General features: G+C 41.2%; 1 protein-coding gene across 1 annotated transcript in view; it reads left to right on the top strand.

Moving 5' to 3' along the window:
- The window catches only part of MET (MET proto-oncogene, receptor tyrosine kinase), a gene marked incomplete at its 3' end in the record, with an annotated part of 72,334 nt that overhangs the window by 29,617 nt on the left and 19,401 nt on the right, over nucleotides 1-23,316 (top strand). Inside the window, exons 5-10 of the mRNA XM_082006082.1 lie at nucleotides 4,707-4,867; nucleotides 6,077-6,179; nucleotides 6,400-6,536; nucleotides 10,265-10,429; nucleotides 11,297-11,396; nucleotides 20,491-20,709. Of these exons, the coding sequence (XP_081862208.1) occupies nucleotides 4,707-4,867; nucleotides 6,077-6,179; nucleotides 6,400-6,536; nucleotides 10,265-10,429; nucleotides 11,297-11,396; nucleotides 20,491-20,709 (885 nt within the window). The remainder of the gene's footprint in view (nucleotides 1-4,706; nucleotides 4,868-6,076; nucleotides 6,180-6,399; nucleotides 6,537-10,264; nucleotides 10,430-11,296; nucleotides 11,397-20,490; nucleotides 20,710-23,316) is intronic.

The raw sequence follows: 23,316 nt of genomic DNA, 5'->3' as shown, positions 1-23,316 counted from the left end.
TGAAGGCGGAGGTTTGTAGGGCAGTTAACAGACTAGAAAACCGAGAGAAGAACGAGCGTAAAACTTTCTGGTAGCACTTATACCCATTTATTTTCATTAGTGCGTTTAAACTACACTGTGTAGTTAAAAATGCCTTTTCCTTTATGGGCATACAGCTTACAAACAGAGATGAAAATTTGACATCCTACACTCTCAGAGAGAAAGGGAGACAAAAGGTTTTTTAAAGTAAGTATTGTATTTCTTTCAACCAGGCAGATGATTTCATGTACAGCACCTTTTCAAAGAGCAGACAGGCAAAACTGTTAATAATCTAGAAGCAAATCTAGAAACACGTGTTTACAGGGGTTTTTTTCTTTTCCATGTTCACCTTTCAGATACAAAATTAAGGACTAACACAAGGAAAATTCGATGAACAAACAATGAAGCATTATAGGAGTCAAACCCAAAATAGATGGAAAGGGGTGTGTGCCTGTGTTTGCCTGGCTTTCTATTGCCATTTACCTTTGCGCAAAGGAGATGTAAAAAAATTGCTAATGCAGAATGTGAATAGTTTACTTTCCCTTTATACAAGAATACATTTATTTCAAAAAGGCTGTATTAGATGATCAAATAGTCCTTTCTGGCCTTAGTTTGTATGAGACTATGAATCACCAATTCAAAGGGATATGCTGAGAATTAGTCCTGATACATCTTTGCATACCCCTGCAGGCCCACGCTACTCACCTATCCTGCACAGCTTGTTTTGCCTTTCCTAGAGCTCAAGCACAAGTAGCATCCCTCAATGTTTCTTTCTTGGCAAAACTTTCCAGCAGTGGCTGTATATTGCCATGTCTCCAAAAAGATTTCTAAGGCTCTGAAATGCTTGGTTTCTGATTTCTGGAGGTGCTGAGCTCATATAGCCCTCTTTAATTTCGATTATGAGCGTGTGCACTCGGCAGTTTTAAGAACCAAGTGCCCGAAGCCCATGCAGAGACGCTTAGACCGAGGGGTGCATCCCCAAGGCCATCCCCATCTCTGCAGTCCCTGTGAAGTCGCTGGGAGGACTCATCCAGAGGAGCACACCGTGGACATCGGGCGGTGAGAACAGGCATGGGGCTGGCTGCCTGCTCCTCCTCCCCACGTGGCTCAGCCCTGCCAGCTCAGCACAAGCCCAGTCTACCCCTGCAATGAATATGGATCTGTGGCACTGATGGATCTTAAAGTGAATCTCGAATTTCAGTGTGCCCACATTGGTAGAAGTTGCTTCTAGAAGGCTTGTAAGGAAAAAAATACAACTGAGTACTGAAATCCCTTTGGATTGCTAGCTGTTAAGACAGATTTCATGCTCTACTGGACCATGACATTTAACATTATTACTGAAAAAAGTATAAAACAGATTATTCATCATCTTCTGATCTGTCTTTAAAGCCATATGCATAAAATATGAGAAACAAGCTTGTTTTGTTCCTAACAAACAGAGGATGACCTGCTTTGCACAGTATCTGAAATTCAGTCCAACCCTCCCCCCCACCTTCAGATTTTGCAGCTTTCAGAGGGACAGATTGCTTGAGATATGTCATACGATCGCTTTAACCTGAGGGGAACACAGAGCTTCCCCGAGGGTCTGGTCCAGCGGACGTTAGCTAGCTAAGTCCTTGACAAAGTTTTCCCAGGTTATTACACAGAGTGGTATGTAACGGAATACAAAATATGAGATTTTCCTCTCAGGAAGGGATGGCAAAGAAGAAACCCGGTGTTTCCCCATGGAGTCCTGCGGATCCTTTTTCTCTCTGCCCTGCTTTAATCACTTTTCCTTGGAGCTGTGGGTGGCGGGGAGCAGCGCCGCACCCCAGTCCTGCGGGGAGCACAGAGCTCCAGTTCTGCCCGGGCATCCCCCCTGCTACAGACAAGCGCAGCAGGGCTGGCACCGGCACACGTCCCCACCACAGCCCGGCTCCTGCCTCACCTCAGTACTGTACCCGCTCCCGGCCACCACCACTGCCAACACCAAGGCGTGTTTTGTCAGCCTGGACAAGCAGTGTTAGAGGAAAGCCGGGGGACTCGAGGGACTCTCCTTGGAGATCGCTTAGTGCTGGAACAAATTGCAAGCATCTGCGTGCGGCGTTCAGGTCACGCTGAAAGGTGAACAGCGTAAAAGAAGAAATAAATTGGTCTCCCTTTTTATTCTTTGTTGTGGTTAAAAACCTGACATGGTTTGTTGTTGTTTTTAAAGTGAGTCATTTTAACCAGTTTTTTTCTCAGACTATCAAGAGCATCAGGCCTTCTGCTGCCTGTTTAGGTTGGAGGTTTTGCTGGAAGTTTCACATGTGGCCTGTGCATGTTCTTGCCTCTTAATTAAAATGAATGGGCCGCTGAAACTTTCATAAATAGATTCTTTCTTCCAACTATTTATAAAGTATGTGAGTGGATATTAGCATCATAGTTATCAACATAAACACAAGGAAAACACAACATTTTAAATTTTGCCGAAAAGGAAAAGAAACGTTAACTTTCTCTCCCTTAACCCAAAGTCCAGAGAGCAGCAGGGACAAGCAGAATGGCAGGCCTTGCAGCAGGACTTGCTCCATGTTATCAGTGGATCTTCCTTGCTATAGAGAACTTTTGAACCCTGAATTTCATAGAGTTTATAACTGATTTGGATTTTGCTTACTTTCTGTTACTACCTGCGTGATGTAAGCACACAGAAGACGCCCACAATACCTCAGTTCAAAGTCCAGGAGGTTCACTATTTGTTCCTGTCCATTCTCCCAAGAACAAGTCTGGGAAACCACATTTGACTTTCAGAGGTTTCATCGTACAGAACAAATGGGAAAAAATAAAGACATGAATAAAAACATTCAGGGGGAATTTCTGCAGAACTTAAATACAAAAGTTTAAGATTTGGTTTATTTTTTGCTATCTACTTGGAGGTCTTGTCTCCTAAATTTGCTGGCAGAATGTAGTAAATACTTTTACTCTCCCTCAATTAAGGCACATGGGCTGCTGTCACAAGTCTCTTTTGGCAGATGAGATCACCCAAAACCAGTTAAGTGTCTTCAGTTTTTATTCTGTACAGCTTTGTGAAGCCTGATTTTAATGCCCTTATTTTGCTAACTTATGGATTACATTTCAACCTCTTCAAATGCCACACATCAATGCATTACTGTACAAAACATCAAGACATCCTGTGCCCCCGCAGAGCCATTTCAGTTTCTGCTAGGGTTTTGTTACTCCAAAAATAGATAGTGTGCTGAGATACTAAGTAGAGTGGAAAACTAGAATCTGAAGTCAATCCAGATTTCGAAGAAAAAAACCCCAAAGAAATAAGTGAAAGTTAAACTTGGGAATAGCATAGACTCCACAGGGTACAGTACTGCTCCAGGCCCTTAGCTGCAGTGTTGTGTGTGAGGGGGCTGTGTGAGCATCACTCCTTTTTTATGGGATTTGTGCAAAAGTACTGCTCCTGCATAGGTTCCCTCCTCTTTGCTCACTGAGAGCTGATTCAAAGCTCATTAAAATAGGAAAGATCCCTACTGGCTTCAATGTATTTTAGATCAGACCCTTTGGTTTCTAATGGGGGCAGTAAATTTCCCCGTATAGGATGTATGGTATAATTCTTTTGAAGTATTCTTCAGCTGCCTTTCCATCTGCAATAGTTCATTTGTGAGAGTCTTGAAGTATAGCTACAAGAGAGTTGAAAAGAAATGTGCTGTCTTACTGGATTTCCAGATGAAAAAAAAAATGTGCTGTCTTACTGGATTTCCAGATGAAATAATAGCCAAGTATCTCTCAAACACTTTCTCTTCAGCTTGAAAATGAAGCCGTGTCCTTTGAAAGGCACAGCTGTGTTGCATTTAAGGGGCAAAATTACTATCACTAAAGCATTAAGTCTAAGACATTTAGGCACTATTACCACAAGTATAAATTCAGTCTTTCATTCTCTGTTGTTTGTCCAGAGGCACTGGTATGTTTGCAAAATTACGCAGTATTGTTAAAAGTCCCCATAAACTCTGAACCAATGCCATTTTGATTTTTTTTTTTACTAGCAGTACTGACCAGTACTTTTACTGAGTTTTGTAAGACTTCTATAGTGTTCCTACATTTTTCCCACCATTGTTATATTTTACAGGACAATTTACAATATACAGAAAAAAAGTATTTCCTTTGTAGATTGTCTCTGTGTTTCTGAGGGGTAGTTTATTTTTAACTTGGAATTAGAGGTGACCAAATGTAAAAGGTTTAAGGAAAGAATAGCAGAAGTCACGTTAACTTTATCACAGCCAACGCGATATCGGATTATGGTATCTTTGAAGCTTCTTCGCTCTGAACCTGACTTTCATCAAGCTGACAAAAAAATGGTCATTTGGGGGCTCTTTTGTGTTCAGCATTCAGCTTCTACAAAATAAGTACATTGTATGTTTAACATGCCAGAAATAAAATGTGAAAGACAAGAACGGCAGGATTTAAAAGACTATTACAATGCACAGCTTGTTCAATGCCCCTAAACACTATCCTTCAAAGCTTTCTAGTGTAGGTTTTGTTATTTATTGCTACTGTCAGAGAAAGCTCATAATGTGACAAATGAAAGGTGAAGAACAATTAAGATGAATGGTAGGACATAGTCTACCAGAAGAAATGCTTTTCTAAAACTATTCCTTTGCACATTCTTTAACTCCATTTGAAGCTCAAGAAAAACTGATGTAACTAACAGAGTATTTTTTCAACAGATTCTCCCAAGCAGTGCTCCCTTAGAAGGAGGGACAAAACTGACACTGTGTGGATGGGACTTTGGATTCAGCAAAAATAATAGATTTGAATTAAAAAATACAGTAGTCCATATCGGAGGACAAATTTGTGCTCTGGAAGCAAAATTTAGCAACAAAAACAAGTAAGAAACCTAAAATATTAATTTCCTTTTATACAGATGTTCTTCATGTGGTATGGATTTTTTTACAATATAAACATTCAGTCTGTAAGTGTCATCTCTGATTCTGAAATTTCAAACAGGAAACAATCCCTTGGTTTGATAAGCTCCACAAGAAAAAAGTGCTCAAAATGGAGATCAAATAAATCTAGTTAATGCCGATATCTCCTGCAGCAGCTTTTTCTGGTTTGTCTGCAAAGTGCTGTTCAACATCTGTGGGAGCTGGCAAGAATGAAACTATTCAAAATTTTGAAAAAGGGGCAGGTTCCTTTGGCCGGGATCCTGCTGGGCTCAGTTATGTCACCTCTGTCTTCCTGATCTGTGAAGCTGCCAGAGAGAAATGTGAGAAGATGCAGGTATTTCGTCATCCAGAGGCTTATGACCCTCAGCTGCATGTCTCCTCCTCCTCCTCAGACATAAGTATTTGAGACAGTGGGATAATGGCTTAAGTTTAAGACAGAGGTTATTCCAGTTGTTATCTTGAAGAAATAGGAAGTTCAATGAATATCTTCTCTCAGTTCAAAGCATATGACTATCATCCACTACCAAAGCAATGTCCAAATCATGGCATGGCTTCCCTATTCATATATATAGCAGCAAAAAGATCACACTCCAGAAGTATTGAGCACTTCCCTAACTGCTATTGTTAACAGTCTTAATGCAAACAAAATGATTTAAGGACACTAGCTCATATATGAGACTGTGTAAATGTAATGTAACACATTGACACATGCTGACACAGAAGTTCAAGTTTAATTTTTGGTAATATTTAAAGTCATACAACAAACTTGTGTATATGATGCATTTTTTCTAATCCTGTTTTCTGCCAAAATCTGGCACTAAAGGAAAATTCCAAAAAATAACTCAGCCATTTAATGGGAGAAATTTGTTTTCTCTAGCATGCTTCTTTTTTTTTCTGAAATTTATTTGATATACTGAAATTATTTTCTCTGACCAAGTAGAGTTTGTTTGTATACACTGTTTGTATATAGTATTGAAGAAAATGACCACAGTTCTTTTAGCTGTTATTTCTGAAATGTCCCTGACACACATAGATTGAGGACTTGTTTAGTATAGATCCTCCATTATTATGAGTTTGAAGTGGTTTTATTTTAATACAAAAAATCAAGTCAGAAAAAAAACATAATCCCATCTTTTCCTTGTTTTCCAAAGGCTGGAATGCACAGTTCCCCCTGCAAAAAATCCAAGTATTAATATATCCAGTAGCGTTTCTGTTGGACATGGCAAAACACTATTCAATACATTTTCATACGTGGTAAGCACTATGATTAAAACTTTATTGTCAAAATTAGCTTCAATATTAACTGGAAGGCGACTTCTCTTGAGTCCAGTCCAGTATGGTAATTCTGTTTTCCTATTTGCTTTATTATTACTTCATGGACATGCTATAAATGATTCTTCCTCTTCGCATTTTGAAAATAATATAACAATCCACTGTTCTTATTTTTACACGCCCCCCCCCCCCCCCCCCCCAGGATCCTGTAATAACGAGTATCTCTCCCACCTATGGCCCCAAATCTGGAGGAACATTGCTAACTATAGCTGGAAAATACCTAAACAGTGGAAAATCCAGAAGGATTTTTGTTGGTGAGAAACCATGCACCTTGAAAAGGTAATGTACTTACTAAAAAGCAATGCCTTTAATATTGAAATGGCTTGATTGAAATGTCTTGGAGTAAAAAAAAATGCAACTGTGCATTGCTCTCCTCTCGTTGTGTTACATATCGGAGAATTGATACTGCAATAAGCATTCAGTTCAGGATTACATCCTGAGTTTAGGATGTCTGAAACGTTCCTAGAAGGGACTACAGTTCCCTAGAAGACTGGTTTATTCGGTAATGCCTTCATTAACCTCATTAAAACATTGCAGAGAGAAGTAGCAAACCAGCTTCTAATGGACAAGAAACTGCCCGTTTCATATCATTTTTTGTTGCCCCAACTCCCACGCGCTCAGCCTGCTATCTCATATTAGCAAGAGCTGCTGTTCATGGAGCAGCTCCCAGTGAGCGTCCGGTGGGTGCAGGTTACCATTTCCTACTGGTTTCTTCGGTGGAAACCTGACCCATGTGGGAATGTGTATCCCATGCAGAGAAGCAGCTATTTCTGCGGTACTACCAGTGAACAGCCTCCAAACCAGAGGCAGCATCAGTTTGGGACGACTTCTGGTATATATAAAATTGTTTTGAGGATTAAGCCAGAATTTCTTGTGGCTCTGTACTGGATCCAGTAGGAGCTCAGTCAAGAATCTTTGACATGCTTTGTGTAGAAATGCCTTCAATCCCAGCTGAATATAAATGTTAAATACCAAGCACAGATTCTCCGCTACGGGCAGACAAGCATTCTGAATCTGGCAGCCATTCTACCATGGCACAAATCCTGCTTGGTCCTGTTTTCAGGTATAGCAGGGTGGCTCCAGAATTGTCACCTATGCAGCCAAGGGCAGAATCTGGCCCACTGTGTTCCAGGAACATGTTGTTCAGCAATTCCCCTAAAATTTGAGTCTCTCCAAATGATTATGGAAAGTTATAATGGCAAAACATCACACTTGCGGAGAACGTGGGGAAGCAATAGACTATTAGTTAATGTCAGACTCGAAGTCAGGAGAGCTAAATTTTATTCTTTGCTGCTAAATGATTTATTGCATGCTTTTGATCAAACCAGTTAAGTCTGACTAAATCAAGAAAGGGATTTAGGTATTCAGGCCTGATATTTAATCACTACCAAGATCTTCAGTACTTCTGTTCAGTGGCTACTTAATAGTTCAGGGTGGCATTTATTGATATCATCTCAGCTGGTCAGCTAATGGACAAATATATAAACCTTTTGGGAATGATTCATCTGATCCAAGACATCTATTGTGGGGGTGAGATGACAGCCAAATCAGAGGCAGGCATCTGCTTTGGTCACCTGGACCTCTAGGTATTGAACTGTAGTTGGGGCTTATCCAGTAAGCATCCCCCTCACCCCTCTCTCTTACCAGCCTAGCTGTCTGGAGACTTCTACAAGGGTCTTAGCCAGTTTCCCAGGGCAAGTATTTCTCTACCTAAACTGTCAGCTTTCCTGAGATCTGAGGACAGCTAGATCAAGGTTGCTTTTTTTTTTTCCTTTAAAAGATGGTAAAAAGTTTCCAAATACATATGAACAAAGCACTAACCCCTAGAGCACACAGGGAACCCCACCTTCCTGGAAAGCTTCAACCAAGGGATCAGGCCCAGCCAGCATGGGTTCATGAAAGGCAAGTCCTGTTTTTGACCAACCTGATCTCCTTCTATGACCAGGTGACCCGCCTAGGGGATGAGGGAAAGGCTGTGGATGTTGTCTACCTGGACTTTAGTAAAGCCTTTGACAGCGTCTCCCACAGCATTCTCCTGGAGAAGCTGGTGGCTCGTGGCTTAGACAGGTGCACTCTTCGTTGGATAAAGAACTGGCTGAATGGCCGAGCCCAGAGAGTTGTGGTGAATGGAGTTAAATCCAGCTGGTGGCCAGTCGCAAGTGGTGTTCCCCAGGGCTCAGTTTTGGGGCTGGTCTTGTTTAATATCTTTATCGATGATCTGGATGAGGGGGTTGAGTGCTCCCTCAGTAAGTTTGCAGATGACACCAAGTTGGGCGGGAGTGTTGATCTGCTGGAGGATAGGAGGGCTCTGCAGAGGGATCTGGACAGGCTGGATTGATAGGCTGAGGTCAACTGTGTGAGGTTTAACAAGGCCAAGTGCCGGGTCCTGCACTTCAGTCGCAACAACCCCACAACCCCATGCGATGCTACAGTCTTGGGGAGGAGTGGCTGGAGAGCTGCCCGGCGGAAAAGGCCCTCGGGTGCTGGTTGGCAGCTGGCTGAACATAAGCCAGCAGTGTGGCCAGGTGGCCAAGAAGGCCAACAGCATCCTGGCCTCTATCAGAAATAGTGTGTCCAGCAGGAGTAGGGAAGTGATTGTGCCCCTGTACTCGGCACTGGTGAGGCTGCACCTCAAATACTGTGTTCCGTGTTGGGCCCCTCACTATGAGAAGGATATTGAGGTGCTGGAACGTGTCCAGAGAAGGGCAACGAAGCTGGTGAGGGGTCTGGAGAACAAGTCTTATGAGGAGCGGTTGAGGGAACTGGTGTTGTTTAGTCTGGAGGAAAGGAGGCTGAGAGGAGACCTCATCACTCTCTACAACTACCTGAAAGGAGGTTGTGGCGACATGGGTGTTGGTCTCTTCTCCTAAGTAACTAGTGATAGGACGAGAGGAAGTGGCCTCAAGTTGCGCCAGGGGAGGTTTAGATTGAATATTAGGAAACATTTCTTTACTGAGAGAGTGGTCAAGCATTGGAACAGGCTGCCCAGAGGTGGTGGAGTCACCATCACTGGAAGTGTTCAAAAAACGTGTGGATGTGGCACTTCAGGACATGGTTTATGGGCATGATAGTGTTGGGTTGATGGTTGGACTTGATGATCCTAAAGGTTTTTTCCAACCTTAATGATTCTGTGATTCTGTAAGTGGCAGCAAATGGTCCTTTTGTCTGATTTGGAAACAATCTCCCACATCCTTTGAGAGTGGCCTCATTTGGAGGCCTCCTGGATGTGGTTGGGCCCAAGTTCCTGAAACCAGCTGGTAGAGTTACATTTGCTTCCTCAATCAGTTGTTACCCTTGCCTCTGGTGTGCCCTGGTCCCTGTGGCCACACTTCATGTGCTTCAGACTTCAGGATCCTTCACCCCTCTGCTGCCCACCCACCCACTGAGCTCAGTGTAGGAGGAGGACTTCCAGGTTCAAGCAGGACAGAGCAAGGGAAAGGTGAATATCCCAGAGACTCTGCTGCTGTGCTGAATTCAGCCAGCTCTTCCTAACTTCTCAGCTTCTCCTCCCTTCTCCTTGCCCACTGCCTGCCCCTCAGCAGCACCAGGAGTCAGCAGGTGTCCCCAGGGCAGAACATCTCTGACATGCTGGTACATCCCTCATCAGCAACTTTTGTTGAGGTTTTTAACACAGGGTAAATCCTGGATTGGAAATAGAAAGATGTTATCCCTTGGTTACAGCAGAACAAGTCATTCTCCTTAAACATGGAGCATGCTGTTGTTTTCCAGGCTGGAAGCTGCCTTTGCAGGGTTGCAGGGGCTGACGTGGATGTCACCAGCACTGGGAAACACCTTCCAGCAAGCAAGGTGCAAGTCAACCAAATTAAGATGAATCTTGAGCCTAAGCAGTGGTGGTGTTGTTTCTACCTCATGCCATGCTTATTTGTTGCAATATGATCATCCAATGTGGAAATCAATGACATTTTTCTACAAGCAGATCTTTAAGTAGGATTGGAGCTCACTTTTTTTTATAATGCTGACAAGCAAGCCTTTTGCTGTCCTTCCAGTGTATCGGTGAGCACTGTGGAGTGCTACACTCCGGCACAACTAATTCCCCAGGAATATCACGTGAGAATGGGAATCGACGAAGCTATTCGAGATGCGAGCGGTCATTTCACATACAGAGAAGACCCCGTTGTTTTAAAAATTCATCCATCCAAATCTTTCCTTAGGTGAGTAAAAGTTTCTTATAGGAATAAGAAAAGTAATGAGTGAAAGAAGAATGGCTACGCTGCGCAGCAATCTATCAAAAGAAATTGCATTTTTATCTCTATCTGCCATGCCAATTGCTTCTATTATGGTGCAGTTGCAGAGGGCAGATCATTTCCTTTCAGAGGTGGAGGAGAAGGGGGAAGGGCACCTCTTTTCTTTATGTGATTTAACTCCTAGCTGCTGCTGAGCGTACCTGTGATGTCCTGCTGAGATACCTACTGTACAGCTAAGTGTGTCTCCTATACTGCATCTGGACCTTACACTGATTAGTGAGGAAAATCATTTAATGTGACAAGTCAGCAGTGCTCAGGAGAGCAAATGGATTTTAAAATAGTCTAAATGCAGCGCTACATAAATATTATGAATATATATGTGTGGTAGTATGTGTGTGTTTTTAAGTGACATATTTATGGTCTCAGTAGCTCTAATCCAAGCCATCTGCCTTTGCCAAAAAAATGTCAGCTGTAAAAAAGACACCTTTTTCATCACCAGTGAAAGCAGTAAGTTAAGTGAGTTAGCAAATACTAATTACAAGTATGTACCCTCCTTTAAAATGTATACATTTGTTTTATTTTACATCCTGGCATACCACAATTTTAAAAATTATTTTTCTTTTCTTGTATTTGATTAGTTGTTATAGCAAGTGTAAAATGTGTTTCCCAGAAAATTAATCTTACTGCTCAGAGCTATTTATTTGCATTCACCTCATATATCCCTAATTCTGGTTTTATGTTGTCATTTACTCTAAAATATAATTTGTAATTAAGATTATCATAGCAGATGTATCATTATCCTACTCATCTTTTTTTTTATTTTCTTTTTCCTAGTGGTGGAAGTACAATCACAGCTCAGGGAATCAACTTGAACTCAGTGTGCTTTCCTCAGATGGTGATTACTGTACCTAAACTGGGAATGAACTTCTCTGTGGTGAGTCAGTCTTGGAGAAGACAATGTTATCTTGTCACCTTCATGTGGTGAATGGCACAGAATTTTCGGTCAAAATACTTTGATTTTTGCCTTGAAACTTTTGGGCTTCCACTGGCATTTTGGTGTTTTCTGCACAGACTCTTTCCACTGCATAGGCAAAACTCAACAACAAATTTGAAATTAAGCTGGAGGTTGAACAACAGTTTCTAAGGAACCTCTTCCAAAGAAATAAGGCTTTTACAGTATCTGGTAACGAGACTGTTATATTGCAATTTAACAATGCAAATTCAGTGACTAAACATAGAACAATGCAAAACAGGTCAGATTACATGGCAAGTTCAAGTGCTACTGTGATAGGTAGGAAATATATTCAAATGGTAACTGGATATACAAGGAAAATGGAACAAGCATCAAAGAAAGAGGAAAAGTAAATATGTAAGATCAAAAGTAAGTATTATTTTTAAGAATTTCTGATTGACAAATTACCTATTGGGGCAAATCTTTCCTAACGTATCAAAGTTCAGCAAGTAAGTTTTAAGAGACGTTTGGGCTTCTGCAGTTGGGTACCTCTGCATGAACAGTGGGTCAGTCAGGGATCTGAGCCTTCTTTTGTTACCTGAATTGATGATACAGTGTCTAAATCTAAATAAGGTGTTCAGATATGACCATCTGATCTACTTTAATTTTTGTAAGGCAAAGATGACATTTATTGGCAAGTTGTACTGGAACTGTTTCCTGTAAGCTTTTGCCTACACATTAGTCTTGCACCTCCAGCATTTTCTGATCCTGTAAGGTCTGTTTGACCTAACTGAAGCTAAATTGACCTACACTCTCTATGACATGCTACATTACTGCTCATATTCTCAGCTTTTTCCTAATGATCATCATACACTATTTCCTGTACTGAATTCTAAGTATTAGACCTAGGTTTGCTCAAAGAATTTTAAAAAGTATGTCTACAAATTTGCAGTCTTTTGTAGCTTCAAGGTCATAATATTCTTCATGATCCTAATTTGTATAATATTATGAGTGTTGGGACCTGAATTTCAGCTGGATGTAATCGTGGCTTGTAATTTAATGTATTCAAATTTTAAGCTGAAAATCAGTGCCCCTGCAATGAAACACGGTGTTTGATGTTATCAAAAAGACACTTTACCCATGAGTCAGAAAGCAAAATATTTCAGTGAAATCAACCACACTAAAAATTTAGTAGGTTTTGAGTAATGTGGGTATGATTATTACTAAGTACAAAAGATTTCCAAAGAAAAGATCATTGCTGAAATCAGCTCATTTTGTTTTGTGGGGATTTGAGCAGTCTTTCTTTTGAAGTAAAGATCAGTCATTTGCTTTCTTTGTTCCCCTGTGAGAATATGCAATATTGCTTCTCTTCGGGCCCTGATTCTGCATACCTTGTTGTCAAATATTTAGGACTTCCTCAGAATTTGAACAAATTTGAAAGGATCTGAAGTTTTAGAGATCTAAATCCACTGTCCAAGACTGACTGGCAACTCTAGGCAATGAACATTGTAGAGTTTACTCTCTCCCCCAAATACTGGGGATCAACCTTTCCTTTGAGCAGTGGTTTGCTGCCATCCTGCCTTTTAACCTGATATTGAAAAAAGACATGGACATAGTCAGAAATCATCTCCCTTATTCTTTCTCTTTTCATACCTTGCAGTATGTGTGATGTTTGCCAACACACAAGAAGAGGCAGGTCTGACCCTCCTTTTCCATAATATCTGTCCCCTGCCACTGCTGATCTCTAAGAATCTGCCCCAGTGTAAAAGCAGCTATACACAAGTTCATTCTCCCTGCACAAAGGGTGGAACATAACCTCAAACAGATTATAATCCAGAGTGTTTTATACTTTGTCACTGCCCAAGCAATATATTTTGCTCTATTAAAATTAAAGGCTTCTGGCACTCAGTGGCTTTTCCTGCCTATGTGGAGTCCAAGTCTGCTTGCCATTTGTTCTGCTACTAGTCTTTACCTCGAGCTTATTTCTCAAGGAAGGATATTAGTTCTCAGGGAGAAGGGGAACACTTATAAGTGGCAAAATTATGTAAGAAAGTTTCTCCTATGAGGACAGGCTGAGAGAGTTGGGGTTGCTCAGCCTGGAGAAGAGGATGCTCTGGGGACACCTTATTGCAGCCTTCCAGTACTTAAAGGGGGCTTCTAGGAAAGATGGGGGCAGACTTTTTAGCAGGGCCTGTAGTGATGGGACAAGGAGTGATGGTTTTAAACTAAAAGAGGGCAGATTTAGACTAGATCTAAGGAAGAAATGATTCACAGTGAGGGTGGTTAAACACTGGCACAGGTTTCCCAGTGAGGTGGTAGGTGCCCCATTGCTGGGAGCATTCAAGGTCAGGTGGGACGTGGCTCTGAGCAACCTGATCTAGTTGGAGATGTCCCTTCTCATTGCAGGGGTGTTGGACTAGATGACCTTTAAATGTCCCTTCCAACTCAAACTATTCTATGATTCTATGAAAACAAGATTGCACTGTGCAGCTGAGGAAATTGCTGTCAGAGGATGCTTATGGCTGCAGCTTGCCCCATCCTGCGCTGAAAATTCTGGGCCCTATGCATGAGCAGTATGCCAAAAAAACAACCATTCATCCAGTCATTACAAAAATAAACCACGTGGAGGAACTATTTCCAGGAGGGATCCAGAGCACTGCAATGACCAGCTATCCTATTTATAAAGGAGAAGACAGTTTGTGGTCCTGAATAGACCAAACGCAGACAAACAGTACAATACAAACCTAAATGATAAAGAAGTCTTGTAGCTGAGGTTATATATCTTATTGCTGCCTTAGTCTGGGAGAGGAGAGCTAGCTGAGTCATTTTTTAAAATTGTTATTTAAGCCCTTTTTCTTTTCAGTTTTCTCTCACCAACCTCCTCCAAGAAGCTGCTTTTGTCAGCATTCAGAAACTCTGGCTCTTGGGAAAACCAAAGCCAGCACTGAAACACATCCCAAAGCATCAAAGGAAAGTACAGCTGGGAGGGACCGCAAAGACCTAGCCTGGCCTGCTTCCCTGCGGCAGGAGCAAATATACCCAGACCACTGCCTTATGGATATTTGTCTAGGCTTTTATTAAAGCTCCTTGTGAAAGAAATTTCACAACCTTGCTTAAACAAGCTTTGGAGAGAGCTGCTCTACCTGCTTACCTAGTGGTTTGGAAAGACTTCTTTCTAATAATTAACCCAAATCCTAGCTGCTAATTAGCTATCTTCGTGTTTAACCCTCAGTGGACACAAACAACAGATTACCAGTCTCTCCTGCTAATTTTACATATTTGCACCACATTATGATTCATCCTTTCTCTTTTCCAGTTAAAACAAACCAAACTGCTCCAAATTCTCCTGATAAGTGTTGTTTCCTAGAGCTCTGATCATTCTTTCTGCCACCTTCCAGAATCTCTCCCATTTGCCTAAAACTGGTGGTGCCCAATTTAAAAGAGGTCTCACCTTTTCCTGTCAGCTACCTGTCCCCAGACCCTTAATTCACTCCCTCAGGTTTAATAGTGGCCTAGAGCTCTGATGGAGTCACGGTGTGAGTGAAGAGTCACTTTTGTAAGCAGCAGAAGATATTGAGGATGCTCTCTGCATCCCACAGCCTCAGGGAACAGAGCCAGCTGACACACCCTGGGCGTTTGCTCTTTTCTGCTTGTTTCTTTCCATCCCAGTGGAAGAGATGAGCGGTACAACTGTTAAAAGAGTTTTTTCTGGAACAAATCCCCACAAGAAATGCAGTTTCACTGAGACTGAAAAGTTTTGGGGGCAATATGCCGGCCCCCTGAAGAAGAAACACTTAAGTTGAGATTTTCAGCTTTCATGTTGGAAGATCAGTATTTCTGAAACTTTTTCTTCTGTAAGGCAAAAATGCCTTGCTTCAACCTTATAATTTTCATTTCATATTTATTTAAATTTCCTTAAAATTATTGAATATTGCATTCACACTAGTTGTGTTTATATTACATTCTATGTTAACGCTATCAAAATAATACATTCTGCCTTCTTCGAATTTGATATTTCAACAAGTGAAAAAAATATTCTTGAGTTATTGAACCATATGTTTCAATACTTGCAATGTGTTTCTTTTTAATTTCTATTTCATGAGTTCTTTTGACTATTTGTTCTGACCAGGAATAAAACATGAATTTAGGCAGTGCTGCATAAATTCCTGACAGCTCTAGATAATGCATAAGGATACACAAACCCTCTCACTTCTGCTCCCACATCCAGTTCCTGTGTGAGGTAAACAAGGAGGGAAGCAGCTCATTCCTTCCCTTTCACTTTGCATTGTGCCTGTAAAAAAGCTTTGCACAGTTTGGAACGGTGTTTGATCAGCAGCCTGTTTACAAAATAAGTGTCTTCTAACCTCTGCTGTAAGATGTGCTAGATGATTCTTCTGTTTCTGAAGCACTTGAGGCCAATATTTTCTCTTTGGAAGCCTGTACTTTGCATTGATACCCAATAGTGAACAAGTGGTTATTTGGGGATCCTTTGCTGTAGCATTTTTAATATTCCATCAGTTAACTAATTTGGGTATATATTTCCACTGCTTAATCTCTTCTAACCATGAATGTCCCAAGATATGCAATGTTGCAGAATTAGGGAGAAGCACCTTTTAATGCATGACCTTCAACAGCTGACCCTGTAGCTATGCAAGATCATCTCTTTCCACAGACTTTTAATTATCTCTTCAGTAAGTAGTCTCTTGAATGATCTTTAGCATTTCTTAATTGCTCCCTGCTAGATGCCATTTCCTGCTGTATTACATGAGAATTTTAAAATACTCTGAAGTTCCTTTAATGTTTACAAGTCTGTGAACAATCCATACTCATAATACTCATGAAAATGCCTAGAATTCACCTGCAAGTGTCTACCTTAGATTTACTAAACAATGAAGGAATTCCCTGGAAACTGTGGATGGTGAGCATATAATTATTGAAGATATTCCTGACTATCTATCCAAAAACACTCAGGGTTGGATCCTCTGTCTGTGTTGACTCTGTGGCATAAAGCTGCCACAAAAGCCTAGCAAAGAGTTTCCTGCATGAGGGGAACCACTGGCCTTTCTTTCTGTGCCAAATCTACATCTCATGCACATCTCCTGCCAAGGAAAGAGTGCAACAGGGGGTGTCAGGGAAAAGCCCACGCTGTGAAATCATTGGGGTGCCAGGGATGTGGTGCTAACAGGTACATTGAGCCCAGGGAGGAATTTAGACTCCCAGTCAGTATTGGTCGTGTTTTGCAAAGGGGTGGCGCTCAGACCCAGAAGCAAGAGAGGTTTTACTCTACCTTCTTGTCCAATGATCTGATTGATAGAATGGAAATATCATCTCCCACGCCTTCATCCAAGAAGACAACTGAAATAAAAATGCTACCAATCCATTAGGGTCATTCATTGTACTACCTGAAATGATAGCAAAAGGCAATGAATTCTCTGAAAAATCTTCAAGATACCCTGCTTGAGTGTCATTGCTCAGTTTCTCACCTACTCAGAAAAGTCTTCTGAGTGGGCTTTCCTCAAGTTGGACCTGAATTCTCATCCCTTTCTATTGAGAAATGATCCTTTGGCAAAGACAGTTGGAGAGTCTCCCAGTCTGTCTTTAACCTCATTCGTCTTTCATTCCTCTCTGGAACTCCAAAAGTTTACTTTTTGTGAAAGGACAAATTGGCCTTTTTCTCCCTTCTGACTGCTACAGATCCTGTAATACACATCCAACTGCCCCTCTTATCTGGGTCAGCTGCTGGGAGACCTCTGGAGTTCAGAGAACCTCCCTCATACGTTTCCTGTTGTTCTATCAGATGAAAAAAAATTGAATTGGGCACCAAAGTTCAGATTCTGTAGGTCAGGTTTGAATTAATTGCCTCATTGGTCATATTTTACAAATGAAGCAAGAATACATACCTTTAAGTGATGAGTCATATGCATTGTGCAATGGATTATTATTCCCTTTGGGGTATAGTATTTACTTATGCTTGTGAAATGCTCCATAATTTTTACATCTTTTCTTCCTTATTGTCTTCAGATGTAGATTATAGTCACAAGAAGAATGTAGGCTTAGCTTTTAAAGTGAATGTACTTTAAAGTCTAATTAAATAAAAGTTAAAGGTGCTGGGTGATAGGCAGTATCTTAATTGAGAAGGCAATAGATTGAATTAGGGTTTTTTCTTATAGATCCTCAATCCAATATTTCTTGAAAACTAAACCTTCATATTCTTCAATTGCTAAAACCAATTTCAAGGTAAAAATGTCATGTCAAATCGTGTACCAATAAGGGCACTGCAAATAAGATTTTTCTTGACCTTACCAATCAGTCACATTGCATCCCCTCCAAAGAGTATTATTAGATTTTTATCATTTTCTGAAAGCTTCCTCTTCAGAGACCAGCCTGATAAAGTAAAGTATCTGATTCTAATAGATAGCCACAAACAAAGTTATGAATACCACTGCTATTCATTTAAGGGACATCACTACTCTACAGTAGATAAAAAGCCTAATGAATTTACATTAATAAAAAATATAATGATTACCTGGGACATATTTGGTTTTATAATTATATATATTTTAGTAATCCCTTTTTAGAATTGACACAATATGATAGATAGCTTTACGAATATTCATGTATCATGGAAAAGTATGGCTTGATCATCCATTATACTAATGATGCATATTATTATTACCACACTGATTCAAATTAATTTCTAGATCCATGTGATATAACAAAGCCTGAGATATAGTCAATGGTGTATAACAAGAGGGAGAACAATCTAACACCGTAAGCAAATGGAGGGAAATTCTACCTTGTCTTGTGTCCCACAGTTTACCTTGTTGTCATGGGGGATGCACAAATATTTCTGAATTTGTGCTAAGAATCTAAATGGGCTGTTAGTTATATGGGTGCAACGTCCCATTCGCATCGCTGAAAGCTTCACCAAGTTATTTAACTGAGTGCTGAACTCACAGCTCACAGACATGTTACCCTTGTAGTAGAGCTCTAAAAATTCTAGGGCTCGGCCTTGAAAATGTTTCCCTTGGCAGATTCAAGATTTCACAGTATTATGCACAGAAACCTGAATTGCTGCAGTGATAAAAAGAGTGCTGATTTGTAGATAGCTAATTTAATCCCACTTTTCAAGCTAATGTGAGTATATAACTGATATAGCTTGAAAAGTTATGTCACTGATTTGAAACAGCAAAATTATATTGCATTAATTTAGCATATTAGAGAGAAATGTAAACTAATTTCACAGCTCCTTCAGGCAGCATTTTATAATGAGGACTAAATTAATTTGAAAAACAAAACAGAAAAAAAAGTATTTTTTGGCCTTCTCTAGAAGTGCAAAGGTATTCAACGGCATTGTTGGTTTTCCGGTTTTCCAGGGAAGTTTCTTGTAGAAGAAATGTAAGATTTATGATGACTAGAGTTAAGCCCCATTCTTACCGGGGCACATGTCAGCCACTCTATTTATATTAAATAAAAAAAAGTGTAATCTTTGCTGTCAGGGCACAGTGTGCAGGGAACTACTTATAGAAGGTTTATACAGTTGGAAGAGAAATACTTCTGTGGAGCTGAAGCAACTCTGTGCCAGAAGTCCTTCAACCATATCCACGGTAGGCAGCATGAAAGGGAGGCACAGAGAAGGGACTATACGATACAATCACAAACAAGCCACTCTGCAGTTTGCATGATGCTGCCCAGCACCCACCGTGCCTCCCATCGATGCTTGTAGATGTGCTGTTGACATTATAATCGAATTAGTCATGTAGAAACCTTCACAGTCAAGAGAGAGAAGTTGACCCTTTAAGAGCACCGTTAATCTCATTAAAGCTGTTGTTTAAAATGGATCAGATGAATCCGACTCTAGGTGAGCCTGTTGCCCTCTGTTGACTATAAAGGCAGTTTAGACAGCTAACTCCAACACAGGTGACTGGATGCAGGCTGAATAAATCCCATCTGCAAGGATCCATCTTATCCCTACAAACTGCCTAAACACAGCTGCCTCCAAATCCCCTCAGTCCTTGCTTGCAACACAGCCATCCTTTTAGGAAGGACTTGGGTCTGTCTTGTCTGCCTCACGAGTTCTGTGTCAAGGCAGATGGGATAGAGCGAAGCACCCTGGCCAGACATTTCAGCCTGGATCACACCCCTACAGCACAACGCATGCTCTGGTAGGTCTTCTGGAGTGTGGAGTGCACCAGAAGGCACCTCTAGAGCAGGCCCTCACAAGGAATAACGGCAGAGTGAGGGGCAATCGTGGTGTCATGCTTGTTGTCAGGCAGCTCCTGCACTGCAGTGAGGGGCGAACATCTCATCCTCGCTGATCTGAGATACAGGGTGAAGCACACCCCACAGTCAACAGTCCCAGCAGGGACTTGCATGACACTGTGCACCTAAGCACCAAATGCTGCACATCAGGGGCATTACACATACATTTTTAGACAGAAGACACACTTTGCTGAGCTTTCATGGCCCAGAATCCCACGGTGGCTTTGGCTTTAAAGCGCTTCCTCACAGAGTCCATAATGCCTTTCTGGAAACATAGTAATTTAGCTACACTGTGGGTAAACGGTGCTTTACTTCTGTCTTCTGCTATTTCATTCAGATTCATTGGCCCTGTTTTTACCTTCTCCTCTGGTCCCTTGCTATTGCTTTAGTAGTGAAAAGGAAGAAAAATCCATGTGACAGTCACTCTGACATAGGCTGGTAAGCTGAATTATGGCTGCTTCAGTACATCGGGCTAGCCTCCTGATGGTCCTTGGCTTTGGAAATAATTTTCCATTAATTATCTGCAAAATATTTACTTTAAAAGTGCTGTGAACAATCAGGCCAGGAAGCTTGTTTACTTGAACATTTCCTCAACAAGAGTGCAAACACCATTGACACAAAGTTTTTATACTTTTCTCCCAGTTCTAAATAAACGCTGTGTAGCACTGATGGCGATTTTGCTTTGGTTAAGGAAGAACAAGATCCCTGGTGTTTATTTTTTCAATGTATGTGTATTGTTAAAGAACAGTTACGTTCATCAGTGACTTCCTATGCACATACTTACTGCAATTACCTCTTTCTTTCTTTCTTATAGGCATGTAGCCACCGCTCAAGCTCAGAGATAATCTGCTGTACAACTCCTTCACTGAAAGCCTTCAATCTCCAACCACCCTTTATAACCAAAGTGTTCTTTATTTTTGATGGTGTCAGCTCTTTGTACTTTGATTTTGATTATGTAAATAATCCTGTATTTAAGCATTTTGAAAAGCCAGTGTTCATCTCAAGAGGCAACCAAAACATTCTGGAAATTAAGGTAAGAAATGTAGAAATAAGTTTTTCAATTATTTGCAAGCACACATCATTCACCTGAGCCCCCAGCTGTCACAACTTAAAAGATGCAGAGCTGAAAAAGATATATACCAGGGTGGCTGTTGGCATCAGGTGGGGTGGGAAAGGGGCTTTGCTTGTTCTTGTGGGAGGGCCATGCTGCATCAACTTCTGATTGCAATGAGCTGCGTCATCAGTTCAGGATTACACATGGCCAGTAGCCCAGAACCTGAAGTGTGTGGTTTGTGCGCAAGTCCCGGCTCTAACTGTCACATGGTTTTCTGTCTTTCTGCACGAAAGACCTGGAGTTGCCTTTAGAAAGTGGCCTAGTGGCTTTGGCTCTCTAGAGCTGAGGGAAACTCTGGCCTGTGCACAAAGTCACTCATGAGGATCAGTCACCGCTGTAGCCTAAATATTTATGGATCCATGAAAAATGCAAAGTTGATGCTGAGTGCCTCTTAAAAGAGCATTGAGAATAGCCTACACGGCACTGAGAAACATCTCTTAGGAATTCGGGGTCCTCACAGTTGCAGGCTGCTCTCTACTACAGTGCTGCGGAGGAAGTTATACCCATTTTGTGAGAGTCTGATTTCTTGAAATCTAGTGCTTTTCTAAGTTAGAGTATCAAATAGAAGCAGTATAAATACATGTATTTCTAATTTACAATGAATGTTTATGAAAATTTATTATTATGTACATGTAATTTATACAGAATATCTATAATTCATATAGAATTTAATCTATTCAAAATGCTTTATGGAAAAGAATCAGGGGGTCATGTCTTTTGGCAGCTCCTCCATAGCTCTGTAAGCCAAAACTCTTTTCCCCTATGACAGTCATGAAATCTTGAAGCCCTGAGGCTTTTGACTCCAAGATGGTCCAGTGGGCCAGCTTCTGAGCTGCAGGGAATCAGAGGGGGTTATTTCAGAGCTTCTGTCAGCCACGCTGAGTTCTAGTCAAACTTTCTGAATATTGACCTGTCTCCACAAAGTGTTTTGGGGGCAAATTCCAAAGAATAATTGGTCTGATTTTTATTGTTTTGGTTTGTTTTTCTACTTGGAACTCCTGGCTGTACAATCACTCCTTCCTCAATACAGAGCAATTCTTTTGTTCAGTTACAGAGAAACGCTAGAAAGAGTTCTGGTGTGCGGGTCAACGGAGAGCTGGGAATACATAGCTGCTGCATGCCTCAGTGCCTCTGTGCAGTGACAGCAGTGTTTTCCAGTAATTTCCAGGTCATGCATATCAACCAATTGGAAAGGAGACTAATATGAGAAGAATCATAGACTAACTTAGATTAGAAGGAACCTCTGGAGGTCTAACCCCCTTGCTTAAAACAGGGTTAAGTTACAAATTAGGTCAGGTTGCCTGTGGCCTTGTCTAGATGAGTTTTACAGCTTTAAAAAACCCAGCTCCACTAGCCTTGTATTGTGCATCCTGCACTTCAGCTCCCTTCCTAGCTCAGCGGCCCTCTGCTGTACTTCATCCAGTTTGTTGGTATCTCTTTTGTTCTGTGTCGTTCAAAACTCGACACAATTCTCCAGGTGTGACCTCACAAGTGCTGAGCAGAGGAGAACAATCGCTTCAATCTACTGGCTTTTCTGCTGCTAACGTATATGCTAGGCCTTCATCACTACAATGGCACACTGCTGCCTCATTTCACCTTGTGGTCTAGTATATCAGTCATTTTCCTAAACTTGATGTCATCTGAAAGTGCAAGGACAGTGCATCCTGTCCCTTTGTCCAGTTTGTCAATAAAGTTGTCAATCCCTAAGTCCAGTATTGGTCCCAGTATCAGCCATTGATGAATGCCACTTGACTTCTAAGATTTGAGCTGATGGTCAGTCAGTTTTTCACTCACCTTATAGTCCATTCATCCATTCCATATCATCCCAATTTGTTTTCATTGCTGGGAGAGATTGTGTTGCAAACCTTGCTAAAATCAAGGTATACATTGTCCAGTGCTCTCTCTTCATCTACAGAGCCAGTCATCTCTGCATAGAAGGCAATCAGGCTGCTCAGGCAAAATCCGCCATTGGGAAACCTGTGCTGGCTGTTCCCAGTCACGTTCTTGTCCTTCCTCTGCCTGGAAATGCTTCCCTGAGGACTTAATCTTCTGTAATCTTTCCAGAGATTGATGGTTAAAAATTAGTTGTTTTTTTAACTCTTCTCTTTCTTTTACTCTTGAACCTTTTATTCTCCCTGAAGGAGAAGTCTCTAGTGCTGTTTGTTGCTGTGAAGAAGCCATTCAGATGAGAAAGGATGGCTGAGGACTGCCCCAGTGACAACTAACCAAAGTCACAATTTTGTAGTATTGATGTCAGTTGTAGTCATGGCACCCAAGGCAGATGTCTACCTAAGCCTAAAGCCCTGGCTATTTCCTGGCAACAAGCTGGAGAATAACATTAGTGAAAGTTGGTTTCCTAGAACAAAGCATGAACAAGCACCAATTTAACATCTTCCCCTAAATAGAATTAGTTATAGCGGGATGCTTCTATCAAAACAGTGAGGCGACTTTCAGAAATTATAGTCAGGAGCCAAAAGATCATTACAAGCCATATTGGCAACACTTTTCCCTCGCCCTGTACCCGCA

This window comes from Phaethon aethereus (genome assembly GCF_964289735.1).
Source record: "Phaethon aethereus genome assembly, chromosome: 1".
Taxonomy (NCBI): Eukaryota; Metazoa; Chordata; class Aves; order Phaethontiformes; family Phaethontidae; genus Phaethon; species Phaethon aethereus.
This window is presented reverse-complemented; position numbering and strand designations above follow the sequence as displayed.